The sequence below is a fragment of the Barbus barbus genome (assembly GCF_936440315.1).
Source record: "Barbus barbus genome assembly, chromosome: 6".
Taxonomy (NCBI): domain Eukaryota; kingdom Metazoa; phylum Chordata; class Actinopteri; order Cypriniformes; family Cyprinidae; genus Barbus; species Barbus barbus.
This window is the reverse complement of record NC_136734.1, coordinates 12,978,582-13,000,955: the sequence shown is the minus strand read 5'-3', so window position 1 is coordinate 13,000,955 and position 22,374 is coordinate 12,978,582. Positions and strand designations below refer to the sequence as shown.

Here is a 22,374-nt window from a genome sequence, read left to right as displayed (position 1 = left end):
TTCACATTTAAGTACATTTTCCTTAAAACTCTCATTATTGCTATAATGTAAAACATCCTGCCTGGACAGGCTTTTTATTTAATTTAATTTTACTTATTCACATTAAAGTGGAAAAGGAGTTGCTTAATTGTGATGAAAATAATGCCAGAAATTGATTTTGGGGTACCTCGAGATTCACCCACTCTACCTGGTCTTTTCCATCATTTCTATTTACGGAGTTAAAAAGCATTTAGTACATGTGTATTCTAACACTCCAGGTGAACTGTGTAGCAACACAGTGCATGTTAAAAAAGTGCCTAGAGAGAGTTTGTGTGGCAAAAAAAATATTTAATGTAAATCAAGTCGAAAGAGTTAATCTAGTATTATAGGAAAGCTTGTGTAAAATGCATAGTTTTATCCTTTATATTTTAACAGTATTTTGTTTGAACCAGTGTATACAGTCCTACAGTAATCTCTTCATACAAAGTATTGTTGTGTGACGTATTCAGATGTTTAATAGGTTTTCTAAGAAGCCTTTACTGATTGACGAGAGCACAGCGACGTTATTAACAGTGACTGCTTTCTCGTTCAGAATCCTACAATTTAAGCTTCTGAATATTATTTATTTTTTTATACAGTCTTTTTTAGTTCAGTCTAATTTTGTAAGTGGGTATATATAATTATATACAGTACTTGTTAGCAGCAGAACTAATATGACTAAGAAGTAACTTCTTAATGATATTGGTTTGTGTGATTTTGTGTGATCTGTTTAGATATACGTATATAAAAGATTTTCCCTAACAAAAAAATTACATTAAAGAATTATACTTCCAGCTAATCAACTGCAGTGTTTTTCATATTGTGCATGTAATTGAATGGTGCTTGTACATGTACAACTCCTATCTTGTTTTTGATGTGTGTATATATACACACACACACACACACACAATTTTTAAAAAATATATTTAATCTAACGTTGTACATTCACAAAAATATAGTATATATAGTACAGATCATGTACAATAATGGTTAAAGCAACTATACATATATATATATATATACACACTAACATTTTATACAATAAAACTCTGCTAACCAATATAAAGATGTGAAAATTCATGTAATTGATGTAGTGGTCTCTGTCATGAGCACTGGTGCTTCAGATGTAGAATTCGGAGACCTGGGTCCAATTCACTGTCAATACAAGTGGCGTAGAGGTGTTGAGTAGCGGCTAAAGCTCAGTCAGGAAGAGGACAATGAACGTTGTACCCTTAAATGTGGCTCCTAATCTCAGGGTGCTCCAGAGGGATTGTGTCTGTACTGTAAGTGTCCTCTAAATCACCGGATAAAAGCATCTCAGGACACTGTGATTTCTGGGTTCAGTAATTCATTATACCGTTACATGCCCCTGGTGGGTTACTGGACTGTTTCTTGTGAAAAATAGGACTGGCGAACATAATCCTGCCCTGGATGTACAGGAACCAATCCAGGTTTCACTGTTTGTGTGGATGGACCCTGAATCCCAGCCATAGTGACCTGCTGGAAGATCTCCATGGTAGTGTAATCGCTCATGAAAACCACAGCAGGCTGAGATGCTGGGATGAAGTCTGATCCTTTCATGTTGGAGATGGTCTCTCCAGGGTCTTTGCTTTCAAATGTTGTGATTTCCTCATCAACAGAAGTGTTCAAAGTGGAGTCTGTCTTATTAAAGTCCATAGGGAAGGTCTCTGTGGACTCTGACTCGTTGGTGGGGACTTGTGTTGGTGCGATCTGCGCTGTGATGGATGGCCTGTCCTCATCTTCACTGGTGGGCACACCAGCCTGAGCAGAGGGAGGGCTACAGAGAGGAGATGCCTCTCTCTTGTTCCCAGCGACACACACTGTACTGGAATCACATTCCTCACTTTCCTCTAAGCGCTGTCTGTTCAGTGGCTCCAGGATACCCTGCAGAAGAAACACATGACAGAATGTGGCCAAAGGGTTCAAAAAGTGATTTCACTCATAAATATGTTCAAACATCTCATCATGAACTGGAATATAGTAAAAAAATGTACTCTTACATAAAATTTCCATGGTATATTAATGGCTTTCTTGGCATGGTACCATTGTAATACTGTGTTCTTTTGGACATGTACCATGAAAGTACTATGATTGGTGTACCATATAAATACCATATATAAACATACTTTCTTGGATACACTTCTTCTATGATCTGCATGTTTTTAATGGTTGTATTAAGTCATTTTGATATTCATTTGGGTGTCATAAAGTCAAAAATTTCAAGGTTGATACAACTGCCCTGATATAATGAAGAAAGCAGGTTTGTTAAATCAATGAAATTCTTGAAAATAGTTTGGCATAATCTTTAAGTATTAATTCTTATGAAAAGATTTTAACAAAAAAGCCTCCACAACTTATTCATTTTTGAAATATATTTGTTTTCAAAATCAGCCTCATGTGATCCAAACAACAAGTAGAATCATGCATAAAAGAGAGTAAATTAACTTGTAAAGTAACTTGTAAACCATTGTATTACCAACTCAGGTCATCACTGTGCTTCTGGTCCTGTCTCAGTAGTGTGTGTATATCATGTTTTGTATATTGACAATGAAATGTATTGTGTCATCATTATATTGTCTTTTGCTTACCAGTCCATAGGCAATTTCAAATTTCTGAACAGCATTGCTGCTCTCAGGATTTGGTATACTTGGCCACAGCAGTTTCTTGGCTCTGTAAAAATGCAGAGTAAGCTCCATTAGATAACAGACATGCAGTGATAGTGATTGGTCATATAGTGGTAATCTTTCAGAACATAAAATGCATGTGTCTCTACCTGTGCAGAAGTCGACAGCTGAGGTGAACTGCTAGTAAAAGAAGTATTATTCCCACAATGACCATGGCTACAATGCTGTTCAAAGCTGTGAATTCTGTCAGAATGAGCCATATAGTCAGTATGTGACTATTTCAATCCATGTAATTAAAAAACAAACCTCTAGACATTTACTCTGTATCGTGAACAGATAAAGCTTGAAAACCAGCTCAATAACAGACATTATCATCTCATAACAAATATGAGTTTACCTAGCGGGTTTGTGACAAAGTGTTTGAAATCACTCCGCTCTCCTTCCCCAGCCGCTGTAAATGCAGACAGCTGCACACGGTACGCACTGTTGCTTTCAAGATTCTGCAGCTCATAACTGTTTACACTGGGATCCACTGTGAAGGCTTAATATTTGAAGAATATTGTAGAAAAAAACAAAACAAAAAGACTGCCATTAAAAATGTCACATTTTCAGTTATCATTTGGGTTTCACTGATTCTTGAGAATCGTTTTTTAACTTAATTTAATTAAATTTTTCTATTACGAACTTGAAACTCTCATGGTCTATCAATTTACATTAAATTTTGTCAAATTGTTTTCCAGGAATTAGTGAGCTATTACCTTGGGAATCATTTTAAAAATTCAACTAAATTTAGGAACAGAAGATAAACAAGTGGTTAAGTGATTCTCGAAATTTTAGTTTACTGCACAATGTTTTTTTATTTTTTCTTTGTCACATTTCTTCTCTCTGTTTTTTTTTTTTTTTTTAGAAACAGTGTTGAAAAGCAGACACACGTTTAAGGGATAGTATGTATAAAACAAACTCTCCAATGATAATTTAAAATCTACTAGTAATGTACATAATATTTATTTTTAAACATGAAATAACTTTAAAATAAAACATGAATAATCATATAAGTAATAAACTTGATTAACTTAAATGAATAAACTTAAAAATTATTGACGTCTACTCACATGTTTCACTATTGTCCCATGTCAAGTAGATGTAGTAGCCTAATAAGAATCCGCGAAGGTCCTCCTCAGACACAGGGATCCATGTGATTACTGAGGAATGCTGGGTAATATTCAAAATGCTCACATTCCCAGGAGCACCGACAGGACCTAAAATCCCAAAGAGCTTTAGCTCATTCAGACACAATGATGCAGCGGTTATCTAGATTCTTTTTATCTGTTGCTGTAACTATTACTATTATTGTCAGTGTTTAACCTTTATTTTTATTTCACACACTAGCACCTTTTTCTCTGGCAGAGTTCATAATATATATATATACCATGAACTGCCCCAGCGACAAGCTCTACCCCTAAGGTACCTACAACAGGAACCCCTAAAAGGAACCCCTAAAGATAATTTTTGCAATTTTTTTTCTGATAATGTATCAGCACCAGTATATATCTGCCTGAACTTCTTAGCTGTTCTTTTCTGCATATATTAGTAGTTTTTTTGATATATGAATATTTAGACTCACTTCCTTCAGTGATGTAAGCTTGGGCTGTGGCATAGGTCGTCTCACTGTTGTTTACATTCTTTATCTTGCAGATGTCTGGGTAAGGTCTGGTGTGCAGGACAAAATAATATCTTGTATATGGCTGAAAAACTGCATTCAAAAAAAGACAAAAGTAGAGCATTATTGAACATTATCTGAATGCTGTGAATGAATAAAGATGTTAATTATCATCATCTATATATCCAAAATCCAATATATAAAAAATCATCTACTATGCTGATAGAAAACATTATTTAGTTGTGTCTAGACCTAAGAATTTATTCTAAAAATAACAATGATAACATTTAAAAAATTATGATTAAAAATAAATAAAAATACGTTAAAAAAACATATTTGAAAAATTATTATTAAAAAATATGCACACACATGTATTCAGAGTGTAATGAAAATATCGTGTACTTTTTACAAGTTATTTACACCAAATTTTTCAAATATTTTTGAGAATACTAGAAATATGATTACAACGTAAAAACAAAGATTTCATAGGACTTTTTCTTTTATACTAGATTGTTTTTCATAATTTTGGACATCCTTAGTTTACATCGACTCATTTTTTTCATACTACTTAATAAGGGAGAATGAAAGGGAACAGTACTGCTGTTGGTTTCCCCAGTTATTTTTTTGTGCGTCTGCATTTCGTAGAATGGACGAAAACTTGGTATCTGTCCTTTGGCCCACCACTCCACAGAGTAACAAACACTTGAGACAGAACTGTTCCAGGACAGACTAAAACTGCTGTTGCTGGTTATGTTGACACTGAATGGCCCAAATGAATCTAAAAAATGAAAATAATACACAACATTCACAAAGAGCAATATGTCAAATTTTATACAATATGTTTACTTATTGGACATAACCAGAGTAGTCTGCATGTAGCATTCAAGAAAATATAAAAGTAATGTACCCCTCCATTCATCAATTTGTTCAATGGTTATACTGGAAAAAGGAGACGATCCAGCAGTGTTTAAAGCTCTGATGCTGATGTTATATGCAGAGTAAGACAGGATCAGGGTGAGAGATGAATCTTCAGTTCTGAAACTGTCCTGATTGCTGGGTTCCCCGGATACTTTCCTCACTGTCACATTGTAGTAAGCCACAACCTCACTGTTTGCATACTGGGAAAAAAATGTATGGTATGATCAATGAAAGTTATGGTATGACCCAAAACAAAACAAAAAAAAGAATTGTTGATTACGGAATTTCTATTATATGGAACCGTTCATAATATTATTAGGGGCCTAGTATAGGAACACTATTCCTTTATTAATGAATAACTACACAGGCACAAATGAGCAATGCAATGTTAACAATTTAATAACTAATATTAACTAGTAATACACAACTGTCATGCTTCTGTTCAGTTTCGGTTTCCTTAGTCTGGACTTTTGGTTTGTAATTCCCTTCCCTTATTCCAGTTAGTAGTTTGTTTCCACAGTTATAGTACTAATTACTCTCACCTGTGCCTTGTTTGTCCCTTGGTTATAAACCCCTGTGTTTCAGTAGTCTTTATTGTTTTTGTCTTTACATGCAATGTGTGAATCTGTTGTGTCCCTGAGTTGGATTATTTTCTTCTGCATCTTGCTGGATTGTTTATTAAAATAAATCGCTTTGAAATAAAAACTGCTCTTTCTCCTGGAACAATCAAAGCAACAACTACTAGCTGATCAGTAATTATTTTTTTCATACCTCCCAGGAAAACTTTTACATTTTATTTTACATGAAACTAGTCAATAAATTAACATTTTAGCCACTACTTTAATATTTAACCACTTATAATCATAAGGGCGTAGCAGACTTATGATTTGAAGAAGCTGATAATAATAACTACATTTTATGAGTCCTCTTACAGAACCATTTATCAAAGATTGATCATTTTAAAGAAATGGATTTTAGTTTCCGGGGCCTTGCTACCATGGCCAATCATTCCTCAGAACCTTACCCTTATCTGTAGTCTTTTTTTTTTTTTGCAAATGATCTTAAAGTCCACACTTCTCACCTAATCACTGGAGAGGCATAACGACTATTGGAACCTTTCAAGTCATCAGCCACACCCCAAATCCTGTATAATTCAATCAATCTGCCGATGACTTTGAGACTCCTGAAGTGTTTCTAATTTTGTGTGCGATATGCATCAGACGTTAGCAGCCAACAGTCCATGGGCGTGACATCTGAGGCTGAGACTATCTGAAACATTACAAAAACCTTACTAGGGGCTATTATGTTTTTCACTTAAATACAATAAAACTAAAAATAAAAGAAAATAACTAAAAAATATAATAAAATTCCTAACTATATAATACTATTATTGTTAGAAATTGCAACATTTAAAATTTTCATTAAAACAATAAATAAACAATAATATCCTGGCCAGAGGAGAACTGGCCCCCCGACTGAGCCTGGTTTCTCCCAAGGTTTTTTTCTCCATTCTGTCACAGAGGGAGTTTTGGTTCCTTGCCGCTGTCGCCTCTGGCTTGCTCAGTTGGGGACACTTAATTTCTAGCGATTATCGTCAATTTGATTTCACAGATACTATTTAACTAAACTGAGCTAGACAATAACATCTCTGAATTCAATAATAAAATGCCTTTAACTGAAAATTGAGTGTTTAATCTTATTATTATATATTACTGACACTCTATCCTCCAATTTGATACTGTTAAGTGCTTTGACACAATCTGTATTGTTAAAAGTGCTATATAAATAAAGGTGACTTGACTTGACTTGTTTTAGAATACTGTACCAAAATAATTAGTAATTCCATCTGAAGGATTTGGTAATATTTGAATAATTATTGTCACATTAGAAATAATCCTGTATTATGTACATTTATAATGAAACTGTATTTAGTGTCTTTTTAGCAGTTTTCTGGGAGGTATGAAAAATTGTCATTTTTGATTAGCTAATAGTGAACTACTACATTCAAATGAGTGCTAATAGCTTATAGTAGAATGTTAATACTGTGTTATTTGTGTAGTTCTTCATTAATGAAAGAAAAGTATTGGTAACCAGGATCCAAATGGCAATAAGAATTTTCTAAGAATCAAATAAGATCCTACTAGAATGTTTGGTTATCCAGTAGGATCTTATTTGATTAGTGGATTCGTATAAGATCTCATTAGTTCAACCACAGAAAACACCACAGATGGCCTTGGGGAATGACATGTGTTAGTACCTCCCACTTCACGACTGCTTTTCTCTGTCCTGGTGATATAAAACGATTTTGTATATGGTCTTGAATCTCCAGCTGGATTGATGGTGCATCTGTGAGTTCTGGGAATTTTTTTTTTTTTTTTTTGAAAAGAGAGTGGTCAATTAGATATTAAAGATAAAGTGTCATTTCTCTGCCACCAGCACCACAAAATGGACTTGTTTGTTTGACCAGTGGGACTGGAAACATCATTGGCTCAAACAGTGTCATGAGTTTAGTGCGATTCTTTGATCAAACAATAGAAGACGAGGCAGCGTTTTCCCTGTTTCGTGACACAGAAATGACACATTTCAAGAAAATACAGAGATCAGTCAATACACACACCCTGTGCTCAACTCACCCGGTGGAACCAAGATGACCTTGCTACGTGAACACTGCACACACTTTTCGGTGGGATCACAACGTATTCGCAACTCGTAAGGCAGAGATGTAGTCAGATTCCACAAAACACATTCTTTGTTGTTTTTAGACAGTTGCTGTGGAGGACAAGAAGAGAAAATTGAAAATCAGGACATGGACCTTTGAAAAACTTTACTGCAAATCTTACCTTTGTACTACTAGACAAGTAAAGTTAGCGTATAGTTACAACTTAGTGGGCTTGAAAGAAAATTGTGAAAAGGTGTAAAAACAGATAGAATCTATTCTTAACTTACACTGCACTGTAAAAAGTGAAAAGTTGACTTAACTTAAAAAAAATGAGGAAACCCCTTGCCTTAAAATTAGCAAGTAAATAATCATTTAAAAAAGTTAAGTTAAGTGAATTGTCAGGTTCACTTAACTTATTTTTTTTTAATTATTTACTTAATAATTTTAAGGCAACGGGTTTCCTACACTGTAAAAAGTGATAAGTTGACTTAACTTAAAAATAATTGAGGAAACCCGTTGCTTTAAAACATTTTAAGTAAATAATAATTTTTAAAAATAAGTTAAGTGAACTTGACAATTCACTTAATTATTATTTACTTAAAAATCATTTTAAGGCAACAGGTTTCCTCAATTTTTTAAAGTTAAGTCAACTTATCACTTTTTACAGTGTGTGGTACCCCACCACACCACTACTTTGTTCTGTACCAAACCGTCCATATTATCAGCTGAATTGCATTCTACTCAACTCCAGTGTGTTATACCACACTGTAACATGCTGCAGAACTTGATACTGTAAATTAGTCTACAGGGACACAACAGTGGCATTTGGGCTGTTGCAAGAACTTTTAGCTGAACAGCTTAAAGACCTTGGAGCATAGTGTACAGTATATATGTTTTCTGTGCACAAAATTGCCATCCATACATACTTTTAAATGAATTGTGCAACTCCAGTAACCAAGTAATATACATACTGCATACCATTTTCTTAAAGACGACAACATGAAACGTCTTCGGCAGTCTCATCCAATAATGACTCATGAGAGATATAAAAAACTGTATTATTTTCATCTCAGTGGCCACTCTTAAAATGGAAGTTAAGCACATTACATCATGGGTTGTAGTATGCCACTAAGTGTGCTATAATTGTACACTCTCAGAGAAAAAGCACAAAAGTTGTCACTTGGGATGGTAGCATTTAAAATGGTGCTATATGTACAATTTAGATACTAATATGTACACTTAAAGCTGCAGTCCGTAACTTTTTTTGGTTAAAAATGATCCGAAATCAATATTTGAGAAAGTACATAACCAGCCAATGTTCAAAACTATCGCCTTACTTTAGCCCGATTCATAATGGTTAGTTTTTAATAATGTTTTCTAATTTGAGTGGTACGGGTAGGTTTCCGAGGGAAATTTGAGCATGGCACTGCGTCATTATGTCACGTTTGTAAACATAAAGGAGTTGTCCCGGCTACTTGGCGATCACACGTGAGGATCCTGCAGATCGTTTAGCCTTTTCTCACAGCAGTTGGAATAATTAAATGTATCATTTTGATGGCGCATTGTAATCCAGAAATGATTATGTGTTTATGAAACACATGTGAATGAAATTAAATTACACCGGTGCAGTGACTGACAGCTACACATTCACCTCAAAACATTAGATTCATCCACGCTGGAGCTGTGCCGGAGCTCAACCCCACGCTCGGAATATAATTCCGCAAGTAATTGCAATTCCAGGTTTTCAAACAGAGTGTCACGGTGCACACAGCAGGGAGGAACAAGGAACACGCAGACGAGGATGTAAACTCAAATAACATACTTTACTGAAGACAACACGGCAAGGCAAGGCAAGGCAAGGCTTACAGAGACAGGAACACCGGGGAGTAACGAGTAGACCAGACCAAATAACATTGAACAGACAGAACTATAAAAACACAGCATAATGAGACAGACACGGATAGACACGAATAAACTAATGATTACATCGGACAAGGACAGGAAACAAACCAAATAAGGGCACAAGAGGCAGGAACACATGACACACACGACAGAGGTCTGACACAGAGATGGCGACAACGAGGCAAAACTTACAAACTGCAGCTTTAAGGTACTAATGTGTACCTTATGCCCATTTGAGGGGTTAATAAAGTACAAAGGTGTTGGAAAAGGTACAGCCCCAATGATATTTTTCTTTTCTTTTCTGAGAGTATACTGCAAATCAAAGCAATAAAACACACCTGCCTGTAATTTTCAAGCAATCCTGAAGATCCAAAAGTTAGGTTATTTAGATGTGTTTGATTAGGGATGGAGCTAAACTCAGTAGTGGCCCTCCACAAGACCAGAGTTGCCAATCCCTGTAGTAGGTCATGAATGTATTTTAAAAATTTATAAAAAATTTAGCTCATGGATGGAACTAGACATAAGTTCAGATCAGACTTATCTTTGACCCATGTGTAATAATTCTTATAACTAACTGAAAAGGGATTATACTGTACATATAAACTACTCGTATTGTATAGTTTATTGTTACACATTCTTTTGGGGTTTAAACCCTCACAATGTCAGACTGTGTCTCGTGTTTCCCCGCCTCTCGTGTCCATATTTGGCCTTCCTGTTCCTGTCCTCGTTCCCTGTAATCATTAGTTCATTAGTCCCTAGCCCTGTGTTTAATTACTCCGCACCTGTTTCTGTTCTTCCTCGTTGATTTCCCTGTGTTCTTAAGCCCTGTGTCTCCCTGTCTCCCATGTCCTGTATTGTTCGTCTATTCCCCAAGCGCCTCGTTCTGTGTTTTGAACATCAATAAACGTTGCTATTGGAATCTCCATGTCTTCTCGCTCCTTGCTCCTTGCTCCCAGTGCAACGTGACACACAAAGGTTTATAAATGAGGCCCCAGATCTTTAACCACGAAGCACACCACACCCTATAAGGTACTTTCTCAAATCTACAATGATCCACACTGTTACTTAACAGACAGCTTAATCAGGGATTAGAAAGAAAAAAGACACCCTTTGTACTCATCTGACATAAGGATGGGCAAAATAATTAACGTGTGCTAGCGATACTTTTGTATTTTTATTTTATTTGATAAGAATCAGCCATTATTATTTATAAGAATTTAACTATGAAGATATGAGAATTTATTTCAAGTAATTAAGTTCACAAATGAATGTCACAATGCGCTATTAGCATTATTTGGTTATGAATTAAATAAATGCCCCTGAAAATTACTGTGCCTTAATTAAACAGTTAATTTCTGGCCCAACTTTAAATAACAAAGTTGAACAAAAGAGTTATGACATTTCACCTTATTTTACATATGTGCATATGCAGAATAAAAGCAAGGAGACGTAATGATTGTATAACAAGTGGAGCCTCAGACACTCTTAAACTGCAGGGTGATGTTACTGACCTCTTTCCAGCTTGTAGTGTTGAACTCTTTGTATTCTACAAAGAATTTTTTAATATGTCTTCTTTCATTTCCCCACTCCACCTGCACAGTCAGATGGCCTGAGATTCTTTTGTAAGTTAGTTTTGAATGAGGCCCGCACAGTGCTGCAAAGAAAGAAGCCATTAAACAATCCAATGCAGACATTTTTGTCTGGTAAAAGGATTTTCAAGCAGCTTCTACTAATACTATAATTTCTAGTAACTATTTCTACTATTTCTAGAAAATGCTATTTAAATCAATATATTTAGATCAAGGTCAGTGGTTAGAAACAGTTAAAATATTAATATATCGAAAGTCACTAATACTAATATTGTTGATTAACATACTAATCTTGGATGGAATTCCACTGAAATTTTTGTAGGTGCACCAGTGCTGATATCCACTGCTTGAAATAACGTGAGCTGTCACATTCCGATTTGAGATAAAAGCATAAAAGTCATCGGAAGTCCAAATTCCATTCTTCTGATGTGCATTTACACATCTACAATTCCTCCTACACAGCAAACAAAGAGTGTGGACTGTTTAATAGAATTTTCAGTTATCAAATTTTATATATAAGTAAGCAATAACAATCAAACAACAGCAATGGTGTGAAGCTCAGCCAGACTGCAAACAGAATAAAGCTGAAATCATCACATTTCTCACTTCTTACAGAAACTTACTGGTGTGTATACAGTGTGTATGAGGTTGATATGTCTCCTTTCCATTCGCAGAAGGACATAAGAGATTTCTTATATTTTATATAGCATGTCAAATCATAGACTCCTGTGAAATGAGAAAAATCCACTGATTATATAAACAAACAAAAAAATGTCACTTGCCACAAATACAGTATCTTAAGTCTTAAAAATGAAGTGTAAACAAAGTGTTTGTCCAAATTGTGAGGTGTAAACCTTTTTTCTCCTAGTCATTTGGAAAAAGGAAGATGGCTTGTATTATGGTGTATTATGTTACACTAAGAAAAAGTAGGCTATTACTCCAATTTACTGGATAAAAAGACATATTACATCATTGGTGGAAATGTTAAATTCTTACCTTCAGTGTTGTTACATTTATTTTTCAATAAGTTCAAATGGTCACTTCCGCAGTTACAGGATCCTGTAAAGTTACAATGATAAGTGTGTTTTTTATTATTATTATTATTATCTTCTAAACAAGGACTATAAGCGCCTGCAAAAGGAGAAATTAAGTTCCACAAATTTTAATTTATTCTCTTGTTTTTTTTTACATTAATGTTAAAAAAAAGTTATGAACTCCACAGGTTTGTGCAATTCAGCATGATTTGAGAAAGCACTAAAGAGCATCTTGTGCTTGAATAAAAACATGCATACAAAGAGGTTCACAAAAATCCTTTATTTTTGTCATTATTACAAAAAATTGGGTTATGGATTTTAATCCAAATGCTGGGTTGAGCATTGAGGATGAGTTTTTGTGTTACCCAGTGTGATGTTCTCGTTTGAGTATTTGACAAGAAAACAGACGTGTGCATTCAGTATACTTTACTGTGATATCTTGACAGTTATTACACAGACAGCCGTCGTCCCTCGTGGGCTTAATGCTAGTGCTCTGTTGTTCTTACACAGTGTAATACGGCAGGTGTACCCCCGTGCGTCATAACGTCAAACGTCACTGTCGTAAACCTCATAATGCATATCCTAAACACTACACCCAGCTCCTGGGTCAGACGTAACAACCCAGTGTTTGGGTAGTTTTTGTGTTACCCAGCTCCTGGGTCAGACGTAACAACCCAGTGTTTGGGTAGTTTTTGTGTTACCCAGCTCCTGGGTCAGACATAACAACCCAGTGTTTGGGTAGTTTTTGTGTTACCCAGCTCCTGGGTCCGACATAACCCAGTGTTTGGGTAGTTTTTGTGTTACCCAGCTCCTGGGTCAGACGTAACACCCCAGTGTTTGGGTAGTTTTTGTGTTACCCAGCTCCTGGGTCAGACGTAATAACCCAGTGTTTGGGTAGTTTTTGTGTTACCCAGCTCCTGGGTCAGACGTAACAACCCAGTGTTTGGGTAGTTTTTGTGTTACCCAGCTCCTGGGTCCGACATAACCCAGTGTTTGGGTAGTTTTTGTGTTACCCAGCTCCTGGGTCAGACGTAACAACCCAGTGTTTGGGTAGTTTTTGTGTTACCCAGCTCCTGGGTCAGACGTAACAACCCAGTGTTTGGGTAGTTTTTGTGTTACCCAGCTCCTGGGTCCGACATAACCCAGTGGTTGGGGAGTTTTTGTGTTACCCAGCTCCTGGGTCCGACATAACCCAGTGTTTGGGTAGTTTTTGTGTTACCCAGCTCCTGGGTCCGACATAACCCAGTGTTTGGGTAGTTTTTGTGTTACCCAGCTCCTGGGTCCGACACAACCCAGTGTTTGGGTAGTTTTTGTGTTACCCAGCTCCTGGGTCCGACATAACCCAGTGTTTGGGTAGTTTTTGTGTTACCCAGCTCCTGGGTCCGACATAACCCAGTGTTTGGGTAGTTTTTGTGTTACCCAGCTCCTGGGTCCGACACAACCCAGTGTTTGGGAAGTTTTTGTGTTACCCAGCTCCTGGGTCAGACATAACCCAGTGTTTGGGTAGTTTTTGTGTTACCCAGCTCCTGGGTCAGACATAACCCAGTGTTTGGGTAGTTTTTGTGTTACCCAGCTCCTGGGTCAGACATAACTCAGTGTTTGGGTAGTTTTTGTGTTACCCAGCTCCTGGGTCCTACATAACCCAGTGTTTGGGTAGTTTTTATATTCAGATCCTGGGTCAGACATAACTGTCAGTCCTGTGTCTTGTTTCCCCCTCCTCTCGTGCCCATATTCGGCCTTCCTGTTCCTGTCCTCGTTTGTCATCATTAGTTCATTTGTCTCCAGCCCTGTTAAGTGCCCAGCACCTGTTTCTGTTCTTCCCTGTTGATTTCGAAGGCTGTATCCGAAATCGCCCCCTATACCCTCATTCACTATTCCCTACATTAGTCCACTCATATAGTTCACTTGAAGAAGTGAATGAAAACGAGTGAGTGAATTCGGACACTGAATGCACCGGAAGAACTGCCGCTTTTGCATAGTTTGCTTCCTGTTAAATAATCATTTGAAACGGGCAGCTCCAATAGTAAGATTGAAGGATTTATCTTGAACTCTGTCACGGAAATTATGTATAAACCCTAATAGTCAATTTACAATTAATTTTGTACCTTTGTTGTATTCCTGTATTACACCGTGGACGAGCGCTTCTAAAATCAATGAATGGATGATTCAGCTGCGGGCGCCATCTTCTGGTGAGACGTGGGAATTGACTCGGCGCGCGAATCTCGCAGTGCATTCTGGGGATTCTCTAGCCGTTGAGTGCATAGACATAATATGGTTGAGTGTACGGCTGTGTCCAAATTCAGGGTCTGCATCCTTCGGAGTACTCATTTGAAGGATGTTACGTCACAGCGCCGCGACGAAGGCTGTCCAAATTCGTAGGATCCTTCAAATGCGGCCCACAAATACGTCCTCCTTTTCCCCGAATTGGAAGGATGGGTGTGGTGGATCCTTTCCCGTCCTACCTATCCCATAATTCTTTTCGGCAGAGCGTAATGGCGGACGAAGCGAGCGGTAGCGGAGTGGGAAAGGAGTTTCTCTGACAAAACAAGCTAACGTTTATGCTTCGGCTCAATGAATTTGTAGGAGAAATTAGTAGAATACTTAAAAACAAATAAAAATAGGCTATAATGGCTTACCTGGATGTGACTGTCTTGTAGTCTGATATAAAAAACTCTCCGACAACGAGCAAAGAAAGTATTTAATTTATTTAATTGCTTTATTTCTTCCAAAAGAATTAAAATGAGGAGAATAACTCTTTGTTTGTCCGTTTTCCCGCTTCTTGCTTGGCGCTGTCACGGTTGCTAGGCGACAGGATATGAGCAACGGGTAAGGGAGGGAACTGAAAGAAGGGTAGGCTGTCCAAATTCACAAACACCGACTTCCGGGTTTTGCGGACGTCGGAGGATCCCTCCTCCTTCAACCGGGTAGGAAGGATCCTAAGGAGGATGCAGACCCTGAATTTGGACACAGCTACATCGGTTGTACACTCGTTTTTGCGATGCATTGTGGGATTGAATGATGCACTCGAGAACATCCACTAAGGTTTCGAACACCACTTAAAATGGCCGTCCACTCAAATAGTGCACTATTTGAGGGTATAGGGGGCGATTTCGGATACAGCCCTAGTGTTTATAAGCCCTGTGTTTCCCTGCCCCTCTGTCCAGTATTGTACGTCATATATGTTCGTCTCTCCCCAAGCTCCTCGTCTATCTGTTGGCTCCAAATAAAGGACATTTTGGAATTCCCCTGTCTCCGCGCTCCCGTGTTTCCTGAGGGGGTTCTGACAATACCCAGCAAGCAATTTTGCGTCTAATAGCCGTCAAAACGCAGCCCAGACGTCTAGGCTAAAACGAGGCTAATTTTGGGCTGTCAGTGAAAATCTAATAGACGTCTAAACATAGCTCAAGAATAGACAGCTATTAAACGACTACATATATACGTCTAATAGACAGGCAATATGGGTCTAGGCTAAAACAAGGCTGATTTTGGGCTGTCAGTGAAAATCTAATAGACGTCTAACCATAGCCCAAGAATAGACTAGTCATCAATTACACTACATATACATGTAATAGACAACAAAAGGAGGCATAAGGATTCTTTTCACTCAAATATAACAGGTTCTCATAAATGAAAATCCATCCAAACTACTTGAATATAAAGGGATTTATTAAGAACAATTATATTAACAACTTAGACAACATTCAAACATAAAAATGAACAAATAAAATATTGCAAAATATGTAAAACAACTTAAGATACTAAAATGTTTAATTAATTGTTAGCTTTATAGCCATAACCCCAGCTCCCTGCTCTCCCTGGTGCCTGTTTAAAATGACCAGAAATTGCATTTTTTATTTCCCATTCAGTCGCCAATGGAAAGTTGGTCATCACTGCGTCTGCCAAATGAGAAAAAGAAAACAATTATTGCTCAAGAAAAGCATTGTGGACAATCATTTTTAAAGGGGTCATATAATGGTACATGCACTTTTACAAGTTGATTGTACTTAAATGTGTGTTGGCAATGCCTGTACACAACCATCATAAAATGATAGATATCCATCCAGTGTTTTTTTTAATCTTCTTGTATGTTTACCCCTCTCTGAAATCAAGCTGTTCGATTACAGTATTTTTAATTATCATTCTAATGAAGGTGAAAACAGATTTTATTTTCATTTCTTTAGTTCTTCCCTCATTTTTAAAGGGATAGTTCACTTTGAAATTAAATTTTGGTATGTTTTAGCTTACCGTAAGGGCATCCAAGATGTAGGTGTCTTTGTTTCCGCAGTAGTTTCAATTTAGATATTTTTAGGTCAAACTGTTCTTGTCTGTCAGTCATATAATGCAGGTCTATATGGTCACCACCTGAAAGAGCATGCACAGAAGTCCAAATTAAACAATGACACCTACATCTTGGATGCCATTAAGGTAAGCTAAAACATACCAAAATTTAATTTCAAAGTGAACTATCCCTATATATCATTATTTATCACTTACTCGTATAACTCTAATGAACATAAAATTATAGGGGTAGTTCACTTAAAAAAAATAAAATAAAAAAACATGTAAACATTTACTCCCTTTCACTTGGTTCCAAACCTGTATGGCTTTCTTCTTTGGAACACACACAAAAAATATATTTTGAAGAATGTTGGTAACAAGACATTTAATGGTAGTCATTGACAAGTGTACTGTATATTCAATTGCTGTAGCCTACTTTGTTGACTGATTGCTGGATAATTTGCAATAATCAGTGTCTTTAAATCAAATAAAGTGGATTACATCACTCCACTTCTGAGGTTTTTACACTGGCTATCTGTCTGTCTAGTATCAAAATACTACAGCTGGTTATTAAATTAATTAACATTTTAAGGCCAAAGTAAATTTCTAATCTTCTGATGCATTATGAACCATCCAGAGCAGACCTCTCAGGTCATCTGGGACAGTAGCCAGCTACTTTTATATCCCCAAAGTCAAAACAAAACAAGGAGAAGCAGCATTCAGTTTTTATGCACCATATATCTGAAACAAATTCACTGAAAACTGAATGTATGCTGCATATTTTAATTCTTTTATCAAGTTTAAAGACTTTACTGTTTGCCACTACCTTTTATTAATTGGAAAGGAAAAAATATTTTTTTATAATTTCTTTTCATGTTGCTGTTAAGTTTTTTAAAAATTTGCATTAAATCAAAAACTATTATTTCTTACTCTAATCTAAAAAAAATATACTGGTATATTTAATAATAATAAAAAATAGTAATGATAAGTTTCATTGTTTCTCCACATTGAATTTAACTGTTAGATACATTTTAGAAGGGCACACACGTGCAGGTAACGTTAACTTGTTGGAGAAAAATAGTACTCTGCAATGGTAATGTTAAAATATCACGGTTTCTACACATTATAACAACTAACTAGTTTAAACAATGAACATACCAAAAATAAAACGCATACTTACAAGATCGAAGTAGAAATGTGACGCTTTTCAGAGTGTGGCTGGCCCGTTGCTCTCTGACAGCTGCCTCGTGTAAAACAAAATGGCTGAAATGTTTATCGCGAGATCTGGCTAAAGTGATCTAGTCGCGCAATGCGAGTAGTCCCAGTAGTCATGTCTCAGTAGTGTTTTGATTGCGCCATCTAGCGGTTAAGAAATACAATTGCATTTGATTTAATTTGAAATGATAGACAGTCATATCGTAGATTGTGTATGAATGTTATGTTTATGTGTGACAGCAAACATTAAGCTGTGTGAGCGAAAACATTTCTAAGACTCTTATACTATATGTGGTCTGAATCAGGGCTATAGCCAAGCCGTACGTAGACCAGATTGCCTTGATTACGCCAGGTGGGCTAAAGCAGACCACATATAGCCCGTCCAATTCGGAGCTAAATCGTGACTACAGATCGACCATGTCGTGAAATGACACATTGAACCTTGTAGATATCATTACCAATGCGAACATGATGGAATATCAACCATTTCATACACTGCCTGGCAAAAACTACAATTAATCAGTTCTGACTAAAAGTGGGCTACAAATAGCCGGGTCTGAATACGAGCGAAATCGTGGCTACGCACAGCCTACACATATAACATGTAAAATAAAGCAAACCAAACAACTTGTAATCACAGTTGACTTTGCTTACATGATGGAATATCATACATCTCACAAGTTATTTTGGAGAAAAATACATTTATCCAGATTAAATGTTATTTGGGCTAAAAGTGGGTTACACATAGCCAGACTATATCGGGTCTATATTTAACCGAGACGTTGAAATGACGGCTATTGCTTGTTGTTATAACAACCCAGTGTTTGGTTTTGCGTCCTCTTCTGGAAACAGCAGTTCTAAGCGCCATGTAATTTATGCATTTCTTTGGTAAATACAGGTTTGTGTAGACTTACTTTTTATTTTATATATAAAATTATTACTGTGCTGTATATCGTTCAATTTCATGCAGGGCAACATTCAGGCGCACAGTGTGAATCACCTAAATGTCTGTCTTTTCCCGTGATGGAAAAGCCTGCTACTCTGCATAAAATAAACGATTTTATTCATAAAGATATACAATACAAAGAATACACATTTTGGGGCAGGTTACGAAGGCAGTGGCAGTATATTTCGGCTATGAGTGAATGAAACGCAGGATGGCGGTCTTAGCCACAGAACACCCAGCTCGGCAGGGGCGTAGATTACGCGGGGGGACGTGTCCCCACCACTTTTTATAAAAAGTAAATTCGTCCCCCGCACTTTTTCATTGGACAGTTGTGTTCTCGACATGTTGAGGTTTTAATGGAGCAATGTATATAAATGCAGAATGATTTAAAATTCAAAGAGACAAGATATACATGACGTTTACGTTTCCATGGCAATCAGTCACTCAGTTTGTAACGTCACAACATGCCCAGGCTCGCGCCCGCGGTCCCGCGCTGTATCCACCATCATTCATTAGAGGTCGAGTCGAGATGAGTTCAAAGCGGCAAGAAACTCTTCACTCCTTTTTTACGAAGAAGTTAAGAAGCGTAAGTTGGCATGTAGTATCCGAATAGTGTTGCACAATGTTCAGTGACTCTGCCTATTGCTCTTGCTGAATAATTAGCAAGTTTTGATGTTCATTATATGGAGAAAAAAAAGCTGCCTGTACAAACATGCACTTAACGTTATTTATTTTCAGTGTATTTTTCCGTAACTCTTTTGTAACGTCTTTTATTTTAACACGTATGTATGTTATCAGAACCCTTCAAATAAGAATAAAGATAATGTTGAACTGAGATTTTACAGCGTTTGCAGCATTGTGACATGTTTAACTCTGCCAATACTATACATGATGTATTTCAATCAAGTAACTTATGCAAGCACTGATCTGATACAGGACCGATCTTCATTTAGGGCTGCTCTGTCATTATTGCACTAATTTGACGTTTTTATGTGTTGTCAAGAATGAACAAGAAACAGTCAGCCTAGGTTTGTTAGCAGAATCAGGACGACACGCAAGAAAAACAAACTTCACAGCTGAGAAGAACTGATAGTGGCTTTTAACACCTGGCTATTTTTACACTGTATAAAATCTATTAATACACAAGCGTTTGTAGGATTATATATGGACCAATCATAGAAAACACATAATTAGTCAAATATAGAAAAATAAAAAATAACATTAGTTTGATGAACAACTTCTCAGCTATCATTTTTAACTACAGTATGTAATTATTAGCTTGCATATTGGTTGTTTATTAGTACTTAAGCACATTAATTCTGTATTCTTCATGATCATATTCTGCATCCCATAATCCTAAACTTAACAACTACAACGACTACCTTACAAGCTATTAATAAGCAGTAAATTAAGAGTTTATTGAGGCAAAAGTCATAGTTAATAGTAAATATGTGTTTATCATTCTAAAGTGTTAAAAATAATTTAGGATACAAATGATTGGTTATTGTCCAGCAGTGCACTTAATGTGTTATTTTCTTCTGTGTGTCACTATTCCCTGGATGTACATGTTTCAAACACTACTTTATTTGCTGTAGACAGAGGCAGAAGTAAATTGACAGTTGAGAGTGAATGAGGCAGACAGTTTCAGTGAGGCTTCAGAGGTAAAGATTATTTACAGCATTGTCTATGATAAGATATTTCTTTTAACATAGACTAATCAGACTAATGTATAATAGAACAGAACAGAATAAAGAAGTATGTGAATGTGCAAGTATCCATTACTGTGTGCCATGTACTCTACATACAACACTCACAAAATACAATCTGAAATATGTAAACAATAGTACCCTTATAAGGACATCTTTGTAACTTATACTCAAAAAGGTGCACATATAGAGTACCAATATGTACCGTAATGTACAACTATGAAACTTTTTGGGGTAAATAAGGTACAAAGATGTCCTTTTAATGGTAGCCTACTGTCCCAGTGACAAGCTGTTGTATTTCTTTCTTTTTTTCTTTTTTCTCTTTTTCTTTCCTTATATTTTATAATCATATATAACAATATAATCATAAAGCATATTAAGCAAAAAGGTATGATTAAAAATAAAACCTGTCAATTAGACAAGGGTTAACAGAAAAAAAAAGAACAGGTATAACACTAGACATTCCGTCCCCCCCACTTTTGAAATGATGGCTACGCCCCTGCAGCTTGGGCACTAGAGCCAGTGCCGTTACGATGGAAACGGAATAACAGACTGGTCATTACACGTGAATTAACCTACTTATTTCTAATGCTTAATTCTTTACTTTTAATGTTTGTTAAACGAGTTAGGCAATATGTTTAAGGAAATGCAAACCAGTGGTTGTGTGGCGTAACAAAAGTTTAGAGGGCTTAAATTAATCTGTAAACATTATTTCATGTAGGTAAAGTAAAAAAAAAAAAAAAAAAAGCTTTATTATAATAAAAAATTTATCAACCCAATTTGCTGGGTAAAATTAACCACAAATGTGTTCTGTCCTATATTTACCCAGCCCAGTGTTTTTTTAGAATGCATGTTGTTCATTACTGACCTAGAAACACTGCAGAATCTTTAATAGGCCTATGTTTTATTTTTATTTTTTTAAATCTTGAAAACTCGATTATTAGGCTACTTGTTTCTAAAACGAGTTTATTGTTTACATGTATTCTACACACACACACACACACACAGCCCGATGCACTGACCTGTTGACGCTTCAGTTATCCAGAGAGATACGAAACCTGAAATTAATACATCTACTGAAATTCACTTCAGCAACCACATCAATGAAATGCAATATCATGCCATACTTCTGTTTAAACACTTGTTTAAAAACACAGCTAAAGCACATACCTAGAGTAATATATAATGCAGCCGAGCACTTGCGCATTGTCGCCTCCTCTGACTCTCTGCGCTACCAACTAACGGAAGAGTAAGGGGTATTCCCTTATCAGTACACATGAAACTACAGCCCAGCAGATCCTCTTTAACTCTCATAGGCTGTCTCAGAACCCAGTGAACTGCCTACCTGGAGAGCACAACTCGGTAACGTTCAGGCGCGCGGACTATTTTTGGCCATTATAGGCGCTAAACGATGCTGGCAGAAAGTCAACTGATTCTCCACAGCATTCAGACACTTCTGTGCTCGTGAAAATGTGTCTTTATAGTCACGTCTCAAAGCCTGAATAGATTTTGTTACACTTTTGTTGTCACATTTAAGAAAATCAAGAGCTTAATGCAGCAGAACTCGTCCTCATTACGAAACGCACAGAAAAATATTTTGTCTGTCTATTTATTTATTTAATTACAATGAAAGTCGCTGAGGAAATGAACAAAACATTTGAAGAATTATTTAGAATATTGTCTTTTGTGTTCCACAGTTGGGAACGACATTAAATTATGAAAGAACTTTTAGCAAAACTGTACCTTCAAGTTTTTATAGTCTGACCAAATGTTCGTGCACAGTCAAATTAGCATAGTGCTTACA

The 22,374-nt window shown here is 36.4% G+C and overlaps 1 protein-coding gene and 1 long non-coding RNA gene across 3 annotated transcripts in view; both read right to left on the bottom strand.

Annotated features, from left to right (window-relative positions):
- LOC306870868 overlaps window positions 1-22,374 on the bottom strand; it is a 1,223,475-nt gene that overhangs the window by 557,257 nt on the left and 643,844 nt on the right. The gene's annotated exons all lie outside the window — the stretch shown is intronic.
- On the bottom strand, window positions 65-21,810 carry LOC306870855 (interleukin-6 receptor subunit beta-like). Its single transcript, XM_079418315.1, has 16 exons — window positions 21,741-21,810; window positions 21,593-21,628; window positions 12,388-12,450; window positions 12,015-12,117; window positions 11,679-11,845; window positions 11,314-11,456; window positions 7,875-8,010; window positions 7,499-7,596; window positions 5,231-5,441; window positions 4,922-5,101; window positions 4,288-4,416; window positions 3,776-3,922; window positions 3,061-3,204; window positions 2,813-2,906; window positions 2,628-2,709; window positions 65-1,923 (listed from the first exon to the last, which is right to left on the bottom strand). Exons 1-16 carry the CDS (start codon window positions 21,775-21,777, stop codon window positions 1,396-1,398), a joined length of 2,298 nt encoding a protein of 765 aa, XP_079274441.1. The 5' UTR covers window positions 21,778-21,810; the 3' UTR covers window positions 65-1,395.